Genomic DNA, 11,645 nt, shown 5'->3' on the forward strand with positions numbered 1-11,645 from the left:
GATATGATTATCATTTACAGGTCCAGGGAAGGTTCGCAACTATTTTTAAGAAGGTTAACTCCACCCTCACAAGAAGAATCAGCCCTGTAAAAAATAATTCCCCTCTGAAAGATAACCTTTAAATTTAATCTGCTAGATTAAGTATAGAGAGGAAATAATTTTTACAATAATTATTGCTTACAATTCTAACTCTAACTAATTTATAGAAAATAAGTAAATCTAATGAAATACATTCATAGTAATATACACACATTTTCCCTATGAAAAATTCCAGTAATGGCCAATTTTTCAAAGAATACAGAGTTTAAACTGTTCAAAAACTTGAATAAAATGTTGGTCATTCCTTATCATATTCGCCACTACTCTCATCCCCTTCATAATTCTCATCACCTGCATCTTCCTCTTCAGCATTGTTTTCATCAGCAATGTATTCATCACTATCTTTGGAAGGTTTTGCTAATGGAGATCCAGTAAAAACATAATCCGGGTCGTATTCAAGACGACCTTTTCCCAAGGGCTCTACCTTGGGTCGTCCACGATTTCTGAAATAAAATTTATATCACAGATGTAACCTGTTTGAGCATGATAAATCCCCCTCCCCCCCTTTTTCTTGAGATAGATTTTGTTTGTTGGTTTTTTACTTTAGTTCAGTTATATAGGGTAGCCTTTGCTGGGCTAGGGCACTGCAGTTACCCCCCCCCCCCCCCCGAGGAAAAACACTTCGCTATCTTTAAAAATAAATCTAGTAAAATTTTACGGTCTATATATTTTAGACAAGTTGAAAATAACAAGGACAATTACATCCTGTAGTAGCAATTCTATTTGAAACCAGATGCTATACATAAGGACAAATAGTGAGAAAGAAAGAGAAGGGGATAAAGGATAGACAGACAGACACATCCAATTAAAGAGTAGCTTCGCTATTAAAAAGGTTAAAAAATAAATTTACCTTGTAGGAATAACTTCTTTTACATTTTCATTATCCTAAAATATACAAGAAATAAATTATGAAATAAAGTTATAGCTAAAAAATGAGTTAAATAAAATGCCAAAAATATGACATAGTTATGAACAAGGAAGAAAAACATTCATGGCAAACAATAGTACAGAAAAGTTAATTTAAGAGTATGAAGCAAATTGCTCTAAGGCATGAAATTACATCTATTACGACATTTATTATGTGCTAGTGATCCAAAGGGATAAGACAATGGCCAATAAATTAATCTACATCCCCAATGATGATACAACAAAATTGCCCATTTGTAATATAAGAGAGGTGGAAATGTTTAGACACTCAGGTTAATGAAACAACCAATCAAAATTTAAAAGTATTAGTAAGCCTACGAATAAGAATTTTTTTATAATTCTTTGGGGACTAGTGTAATAAACAGTCCAATGTTCCGACCCTCACTCATTTTGTGCAATAGCCTAGTTAATAAAATTTCAATTTTAACCTCGGTTACAGACAAATGTGGGGACGGACTTTCGTAATTCAAATAGTAGATTCGCAACAAAAAAAATAAACACTTAGTTATGTAACCGAATAAGTAGCCAATAAAAGCGGCATATTAAATAACAATTACGTATTTATATTCTATATTTTGTTACAGAACGTTAAGAAGTCAACATACATAATCTTTTTTTTATACTCTTTTTGAACAGATGTACTAAAAATGTATTTAAGTGAAGTGACTCTATAAGCATATGTATGGGTGATTTTGAGAAAGCCTAAAATGCTGCTAAAATGTCACGTGTGACGTCATTAAAATCCATCTCTTTCTGTGGGAGTTTTCTTTTCCACTTCTCCTCTCATCCTTCCCTTTTTATGACGTCACACGTGACCTATTAACAACATTTTAGGCTTTCTCGTGATATTTCTTGGGGGGAACCTTTCTCATCAAGTGGTTATAAACCTTTAATGTACCTATTTGAAGATTCATTGTAAATGTTATTGAGAACTATTTCAACTCAGCAGTTAGCAAGATCTTATGCAACACACACACACGGTTAATATCCTATTACTTTTATATAATGATAATACCTTATTATTTACAGTATATATTTCTAATGGGGTGTGTATTAATCTAAAGTGTGTAAAGTTCTGATAAAGGAATATATTATCATATTATGGAGAAATAGTTTCAAGAATAGAGGAATAAGCTAACTTTATCCCAAGAAATTCAACGACTAATAGCTGACTTATTAGCTATTCTTTGTCATATGCTCCACAAATAATGTAACAAAGCTAAAGTTTAACCTATATCTGACTCAAGGTACTGTTTTATATTGGCAAAATACATTAATTTTTGACAATGTGTATAAGACAAATTCGAGCTTAAATTTTTTTAATCAATTTACTTTTCCTTCCAAATTATGAATTGATTGGACGGATAGAAAGAGACTGAATAACAGACAGTAACATTGTTTTTTTTGCACATGGGACAAAAAAATCTCCACCCTGAAAGGGGAATCGAGTTGTAAATCATATGAAACCCAAAGCTTTTTTATGATCACTTTTTCTCTCATTCATTTGCATAAAAACTTTAGACAATTTCATTTGATATTGATTGAGAGGTACAAGTTAAAAGTGTTCACACTTTTCCACCATTATTTCTTTAAAGGTTGTAATTTTGTTCAATTTTATACATCAATTCATTACAGATTGAGAGTCTTAACCATTTAGATTCCTGCCGCTTCCCTCCCCTCCCAATTAAAAAAATGAACAGTAACTTTTCCTATTTTGCAAATCAAAAATAAAAATAAATTGGCCACATAAGTGGACCTAGATAGAATTCGAATTGAACAAGATTTGTGTTTTTAGCCTTTACTTTTATTTTTAACCTAGCCTAACATGAAAAAAACATCAAATTTAATTAAACAGAGAGAGTGGGGTGATAGCACTACACAAGCAAAAAAAAGGAGTTATGCCTAATATACTATTACTTTATTTATCTTCAATGTACATTATCATAGAAAAATAAAGCAAATCTATGTGGATGTCAATATTTTTTGCACATCTCCCTTACAAACCCTGTGAACCCTATTAATATAATATTTAATAAGCAAACATATATTAGAGATAAATAAACCCATGAGTAGAAAGGAATATCCAGGTATTTAATAATAGTTCAATCAATGTTAAAAGTTTAATTATTTCAAAAATAAATAGAAATAACAGACTAAAACATTTTTGTTTAAGGCAAAGAGTAAATCATTCCATAGAAGAAATAGAGTAAATACTAAGAAAATATATTTGTATATAGAAATAGCTACCAGCCCAATCATCTATAGGAATCTTTGTGGTGTATGGTACATAAATAAGTATGTACTCTATAGCTAACAACATTATGTACATATTTATTTATCTTTTACGCAAATATATGTACATATGTATAATATGGTGTACCTTGCTTTATAAAAAATATATCCTTAGCCTTACAAACGACTGAACCAATTAAGGTCTCCATTTTAGGGATGATTTGCATAGGTCTTAACTCTTAGGTTGGTTTTATGCTACTTTTCTGCCAAGAAATGTTTATATGTGTCTATGTATATAGTTAGAGAGATAGAGATAGATAGATAGAGAGAGAGAGAGAGAGAGAGAGAGAGAGAGAGAGAGAGAGAGAGAGAGAGAGAGAGAGAGAGAGAGAGAGAGAGAGATAGAGAAAGAGAGATAACTAACCCAGTTGAAATAAATAAACTCGTTTAATGCAGATTACAGACATCAACACACACTTATAGAGTAGCTTCGCGGCTGAAAAAAATACCTCTACTGGTTCTTTTTCTAAGTCGCTGAGCTTGGCTGTTACAACTTCGTACAGGTCCATATTATACCTTAATTTCCGCAGGGCTGACAACTTTAAGTTTTGGTGCACAGCTACTTTGATTTTTGTTTAATTTCTGTCCCAAAAAATATTCTATAAGTTTTCGTGTCAGTGTATTGCAATGCCTGTCCTTCTGTCTGTTATGCTAGGGTTGTCCGATTTTTTATATTAATTTATCTAGCTTTTATCCTATTTCTAGTCCTTGCGGGGAGCTCTAACCCTGCCGGGCCTATATCCTAACACTACGGGGCAATCATTAACATTTACCTTAATAAACCTAACCTAAGCTACTGTGAAAATACGTTTCTTTCCATCATCCCAATTGTTACTTCTTCTTACTTGTTGACTTTATTCTTATTGTTCAAATTAAACTAAAGAGTGAGCCTTGACTCGTATCGATGAAATATTCCATCGATTTAATAATTTATTATTTGGTCTGCTGCCACAGTTGTCCATAATATTTACCAAAAGTGTATAATAATAAATCATTGTCAACTGAAACCTGTATAATTTGTAAGGGCTGGCATCCTGTACATCAACTAATATACACATTATTCCAATACCTGTCGGGTTTATGTTTCAGCTAATTTATCAATTCTAAATCTTAAATCTAATAAAGCCATTGAAAAAAAAACAAGGATGACAACATCAATAAAAGCAAAGCTAAACAGACCTTACAAAATTTCAAAGTATCAATCAATTTAATATTGAACATTTTTTAACTAAAATAAAAAATATTAAAGGCAATTCTATTCCAAAATTACTTGAATACAGAGTTCGGATATACTTATACTTTTAGATTTGTTAAAGCGATGCTTAACGTTATGCCTAATATAGCTAGGAATCAATTTATATAGTCTATAAAAAAACTGTACATGATATTTGACAAAAAGGTACAATTTAAAAAGCATTCTTATTTATTATTAACATTATACTAGTGTTTATATTTATTTGTTCGACTGTCTTATTTTGAGTTTCGCTTCATGGATGTTGCCATCCTTGTTTAAAAGTGCCAGGGCAAACTTTGCAAAATAAATTCAAGTTTTCCCAAGCATAGAAAATTCTAGGATAGGAGACTATCATTTGGTACAGACCGATACAGACCCTGTTACTTTAATATAAGCGCTCTATGAGGTGAGAGGAAGTCAACCCTCCTATACAGAATTTGATAGAAAAATAGGCACTGCTACAGGCTACCTATTGAAGAATTTTTTTTTTAAATAGGCACTGCTACAGCCTACCTGTACTGCTAAAAATGGGGTGGGGGAATTTTTTTTTTTTTTGGGGGGGGGGAGTTGGAGGTGTCCCATCCCCTAAGAAAATAGCCTAAAACCACCACAGGACCAGTAGGTGTATTCGTTGAGTAGTAGAATCCAATCAAGATTTTTTATAGTTAGGCCCGGGTTAGAGAAATTGGGGTTTTATATGTAATTGACTTTTTAGAAGAAAAGATATTTCATGCCCCACTCACATCCATTTTTAGAAATAACCTCCCCCCCCACCCCTTTGGAGATCCAAGAAATACAAACTAATACTAAACAAAATAATTTACAAACTAATCTTATCCATTATGCTAAAAATAAATAAAAAAAGATTTAATTTACTGAATATGTTTCAATATCTGTGGACCAACCAGGTAACGTGTTACAGACAGGGAGATTAAACTTCAATGTCAAAATTTCCAGGTATCTTTAGGGATAAAACAATGGACGATAATTATTATAATCCCCTTGAATTGCTGGCCCCTAGTTTTATTGAAAAAATTAACATTTTTGTTTGAAGAATTTAAACACTGCTATTCGGAACCAACCAATAAAGATTATTTAACTGCCAATCTTTTAAGCCAACGAATAAGAACTTCATGTTATGAATTTTGGTTATCAGAAAAATTGCAAGTCCAATATTCCCTGCCTTCCTGGAAACTATATTAAAACTTAAAACAAGAATATATTCTTAATACTGAAAGAATGCATAAAAATTGCAAACAGTATGCCTAATAATGCATGTTAGAATCAGCCCATCGATTGAATTCTAGTATAGCAAGTTTTCTGTATTTAAGCAATTTCAGCAGATAACATTTTAGTATTCTAAATTTTATTTTGTTTCTTCAAGTGAATTTACTGATAGTATTCATATTGTCTTATTTATTAGCTAAGTACACTTTTATGGATGTTATGATCCTTGTTAATTTATTCTTTGAAAAGCCAACTATTAATTTCCATTATCTCATATTAGTTTTGTTCATATTAATTAATCCATTTATAATCTTAATGATTCATTTTTCCATACAATCTATTTTGAATATCCAAGCTGAAGGTCGTTCCATTTTTCCCAAAAGGACTGTCCTTGAAAAGAAGAAAAATAGAATTTAAAAAACCTATCCTGAAAATATTTCTTCTGTTATTGGGTTATTCCTCCCGTTTTTGTCAAATTATATCCTTTTCTTGTGGACAGTTCTATTAAATAAGCCAACCTAAACATATACAGGCAAAACAAACCTTAATAAAAACGGCCGACCTACGCTTTAAGAAAGCAGAACCCAATTGGTTCAGTGGTTATAGAGATCATAAGTTTCATGAGGATGATCACACACACTTCGTTCTAATTAGAAAAATAGTCCAGCCGTTGCGCTCCTAGTATCTACGGAGGGGGTAAAAATAGCCTAAAACTATATAAAGCTTCCATAAAAAGGTGCATTTAATCGTTTCAGTAATTGGCGGGATCTTAACCGACAAACAAAAAACCTTGGTTAAAATATTAAGATATTCCTGTTTATGCTGTAAATTATCTTTCATTATAACTTTGCTACTTTTTTTAAACTTAGAAGTTAGTAATTTTTTTCTAAACTCAACTTCAAATTCTCTAAAATAACATTATCCTGCATTTAAAATATGCAAAAATTTAGTAAATAATTTTAATCTTATTTAAAAGTTCAAATATTCTTATACTTTTTGTTCTGTAATATTTAAAATCATGCTATTTGCAAATATAATGCAGGAACTATTAATTTTCTTTATATTTTTTTTTTAAATGGTGAGTCCCAGTACGATTAGCAATGATAAATGATAACTTGGCAGTATTTATGCTGTACTTTATGAAATTTATCAGTTTAACATTTTTTGAACGTTCTAAGGAATAATCTTTTATAAAGATTAATTGATTTCCTAGTTTAAAGGTCCTCGCACTTATGGATGTTGTCATCCTTGTTTTAAGTATATGCTGTTTTGTTTTCTTCATTTAAACTTGAGTAAGAGATTGTCCAACTTAAGTTAGTTATATAGAGGTAAAAAGCAAATAAAGTTTAAGTTTTTCTTTCCCTGTACTTTTATTCTTTTGTGTCATAAATGTACTTTAAATCCTAACCTTGCATTCTAATAATTTCAACTTGATAAAAATGATGAAAAAAATGTTGAATAATGGCTTTGAATCCGTGTTATATCCGCTAGAAAACTGTGATGAAAATTATCCTGTATAGGTTTTCAATCCCATAAAAATAAAATTTTATGTCAATTTCTCTGTTTGTATATGAATATGGACTATTACTGTTAGCAATACTTTTTTCGATAATAAAATTTGGAAAAGAGTGTTTTTAAAAATATTGAAAAAGGGGAAGAAAGATATGAGAAAGATAAGAGAAGGCAATGTGGGAGAAAGTAAGAATAAGACAGAAGGACATAACAACTTATACAGCCGCTTTGCTACTAAAATCTTGCCTTTAATCTAGAAAATTAGTAGGTTCATAATCCTAATAATAAGAAATGAGAAGAAGGAAAATAACTGAAAATATAATGTAAAATGAATCCACTAGATATCTTCAGGGATCTAAAGGGATAAGACAATGGCCGTTAAATTAATGTACATCCCAAATGATGGTTCACAAAATTATCCCTTAAAGAAAAAAAATTGTGGTTGAAATGTTTGAACTTAATGAATCAACCAATCAAAATTTACCGTAGTCTAAAAGGTTGTTAAGCCAACAAATAAGAAAAAGTTATTATAAAACTTTGGGGACTCGTGTAATAAACAGACCATTTTCCCTGAGGTATCCTTATGTCTAAACCCTGTCTTACACAAAAATACAGGTTGTCTCAAATACAAATCAATAGGTTTATTACCCTTGATGGGTTGTCAAGAACAACAATTCGTTTAACTAAAAGAGGAATACCTTGCACACACGAAAATTTTTAGACGATATAATTTACAGAAAACTAGCTTTATCCTAAGAAGTTTAAGTATCTTTAGATGACTTGTCATATATGGATACAACGAAAAATAACTGCATTTTCGTAACAAAATGTGTACAATTTATGTCCAATTAACCGGATTGTATCTGCACTGAGTTCTTTTTGATCCTATTTACTGATCAAGTATCTAGATATACTAAAAATATTTAGGAGATACGGAAAGTGTTACGTGGGACGTCATGAAAATAGGTCTAGAAAGGAAGGATGAGAGGAGAAGTATGAAAGGAAACCTTTAAAAAAGAGATGGATTTGGACATATTTTTATGACGTCACACATGACACTTTCCGTATCTCCATTTATTTACAGACTAAAATCTATGTTTGGAATATATAAACAATAAACATTATTAATCATGTAAAATATTCTATTATTTAAGGTAGTTTAGTATTTTAGTTAAGATCTCTAACCACTGAACTGATTGAGTTCCACATTTTCAGATAGCTCTTCGTAGGTCGTACGATGGTTTTAGGCTATTGTACTACCTTCCCGCGATGCTAGGGGCTCAGCAACAAGTTACATGTAAAATAATTATAGGATCTATTAACGTTAAATTAAATTGTGAAAATTTGATTGGTTGGTAATAAATGAATGTCTTTCCACATAATGCATATTTTTTTCTCTTTTGGAAAGAATTAATGTGGATAATTTTCTGACCCTGTAGATGTTAGGAAGAAATTAACCTGTCAAAACCAAATCTTCCATTGGTCAAGTCAGACTAGAAATTAGGTTGCATTGGAAATACCAATATATTCTTGACAAACTATACTACTAGTATGGTTTCCAAACCGAATAATATCTGGGGGATTAGAACCGATTCTCAGCCATTCTGAAAAATTATGTATAGCATCGTATTATATCTAGTTTTCTACGAATATAAAAATGTACAATCATAAGAATAAGACCAGCTCAGGAGCCCGTGCCTTTCGCATCTCGGGTCTTCAAAAAATGGTTTTAATCTTATAATTGTATATGTTTATATCCGCGGAAAGCTGTTTGTAATACGTTGCGATAAATAACTATTATAGTAAAACTTTTTTCTTTAAGAATATCATTATCCCAGGATACTGTTTAAGGACATATTTACATTTTTAAGACTTGATTACAGAGATGCTTCGCTTATAATATTGTAACTTGTAGTAATAAAAACTAGTGTTCCAAAAATCAGATAAATATATCACAAAAAAAAACATTTTGTTAAAATAGTTAAAAAGCAAAATGTTTTAAATAGAAGTACGAACTTTCATAATGCAAAGTTTAAAATCAATAGGACAATTATAACATGTCTGAAGTAACGAAAAGAGCTTATCGAAGAGCGGACCGAACCTAATTGTAGAAAAGCTTCGCTTTAAAAAAAATATGCTTTATAGGTAATTATGAATACAAACATATAAACTAGAATTGGTTATCTTCAATTAACCATATTTGTTTTAACTCAGAAACAAATATAAATTGTATTGGAAAGTTAATTAATCTAACTTAATATTCTTGTACGTACATTGTAATTCTAATTCAATTCACAAATAAAAGAAAAAGTAAATAGGTTAAAAGTAATTAAATATTCGATTTATGCTTTAAGTCGTGTAAAGCCTCGGTTTTAGCGGCAGTAGATTCAGCAGTAGTTAGATCAAAATTTAGCTGTTGTTCAGGCTTTTAAAAAATGCGGCTTTTCGCGGCTTCATATATTTCAATTATTTAAATGTTGTTTTTGTATTGTTAACTATCGCAGTATCTTATTTAAATCAAAACCATTTAAATTGTGCAATGTACATTTTACATAAATTTAAATACAATAATAATTAATCTATCAAAGCAAATAAATTAATTTAAATTTTCAATCAATTAGGATTGTTCATTATTCCAGTATTTATATAAATTATCGCCCCTAACTTCAAGGGAAGAAAGGGTAATACCATAGTCTAAAATCATCTCGATACCTATGCGTAATCTTCTTTACATTTTCGGTAGTTATAACTTATCAAGATTTTAATGGAAAAACAAAAGCTTATTAATACTCTACATAATTATGCGTCTTTTTCCTCAAAAAGAATCATTTTTTTTCCGGAAAATATTTCGGACTGATATCTTTTAATTTAGAAATTTTAGAAATAAGTCCTTAGAGAAAAAAATCAAATACATTTTTGAAAAACATAATTTAAATTGCCTAGTTATAATCCTTTCTTCTTTATTAACCAAAGACTTAAAAAATAAATTAGCTGAAACTTTTCCTAGGGCAAAGAGAACAACATTTTTCACATGTTTATTAAACATTTTGTGCCTTTTTAACTTTTTTCAACAAATTAAAGCATTTCTGAAAAGTTAAAAGTCATACTATACAACATACCATACATTTTCTTTAGAAGTTTGAATTAAATTTAAAACATAACATATACAGTGTGTTTTTTTTTATGAGAACTTTTTTGATCAACAAAAAATGTTTAAGTTTTTATCTAAAAAGATTTAAAAAGTACAGTAAAATCTAAAATTTAAAACTTAGGTGTGAACATCTAAAAATGGTCTTAGCGCATTTTTCTTATGCCTAAATCTTCTACCCTTTGCAAGAAAAAAATGGATTCGACTTTGGGTGGCCAGTACTCCCTCCCTGGTTGAGATATGACCTTCAAACTTTGATATGTTTTAGTACATGTCCCTAATAGTATCTGTATACATTTCTATATCTCAACTTTGAAGTGTTTAGTAGCCATTCTTGCAAAAGGTTGAATATTTCAAAAAAGTTCTCATAAAAAAACAGACTGTATATAAATTTAAATATATGAATGCAGCGAATCTTTATGTTTCGTATTCTCTTCATGTTTGACTGTCTGTCCAAAATTACTTAAAACTTAAAATTCATGATGAAGAACAACTAGAACTATGCCAATAATAGTAGAAAGTTGCTATTCCAGTTTGGCTTCCAAATTGCAGACAATTTTCCACGAATATTAAAATAAAAATCATGAAAATAATACCGGGGCTTTATATTAGAAGGTGTATGGATTGAGCAAAACAAAAAATGCTCAAAAACAACGAAATAAGGACATTTAAAAATCATACAGCCTACACCATCTCAGGACCTATGCAAAGCATACCTGAAATGGAGAACTAAATCGGTTCAATGGTTAGCGAGATCCTAACAGACAAACACAAAAACCTTACTACTTTACTTAATAGTTTTGCTCTTTTTAACACTTTTTCAGCTATATGCATCATTTAAACATTATTACTTTTGCTTTCATATCAAACTTAAAAATAATGAAAGTAAAGGTTAAGAAGTACTTTTTTTAACATTTTAGCAGTTTTCTTTCACAAAAATAACTTTCTATCTATTAAAATAAATGTTCATTTTAAAATCACTTTAACAAACAATACGGACATTTAATGTTTAACATGTTTTAAAACTAAATTTCAAACTGGGTTCCGTGTGCTTCCACTTTCTCTCTTACATTTAACATTATGGTTTTGGGGTTAGGGGTAAGAAATGGGCTTTGATAATTTCAACGTCGTTTTTTACTGTGTAATCACATAACGCTAGTGCGCGACCAAAGCTGTTAGGCTTCTGTGATATTAGAGTATTTGAAA

The 11,645-nt window shown here is 30.3% G+C and overlaps 1 protein-coding gene across 1 annotated transcript; it reads right to left on the minus strand.

Moving 5' to 3' along the window:
• Positions 1-337: 337 nt before the first annotated feature.
• LOC145330770 (uncharacterized) lies at positions 338-10,379 on the minus strand. Its single transcript, XM_080175435.1, has 5 exons — positions 10,294-10,379; positions 4,327-4,386; positions 3,768-3,834; positions 950-984; positions 338-542 (listed from the first exon to the last, which is right to left on the minus strand). Exons 1-5 carry the CDS (start codon positions 10,335-10,337, stop codon positions 338-340), a joined length of 411 nt encoding a protein of 136 aa, XP_080031561.1. The 5' UTR covers positions 10,338-10,379.
• Between the last annotated feature and the right edge of the window lie 1,266 nt (positions 10,380-11,645).

The sequence above is a fragment of the Acartia tonsa genome, chromosome 10 (assembly GCF_053477335.1).
Source record: "Acartia tonsa isolate MP-2025a chromosome 10, ASM5347733v1, whole genome shotgun sequence".
Taxonomy (NCBI): Eukaryota; Metazoa; Arthropoda; class Copepoda; order Calanoida; family Acartiidae; genus Acartia; species Acartia tonsa.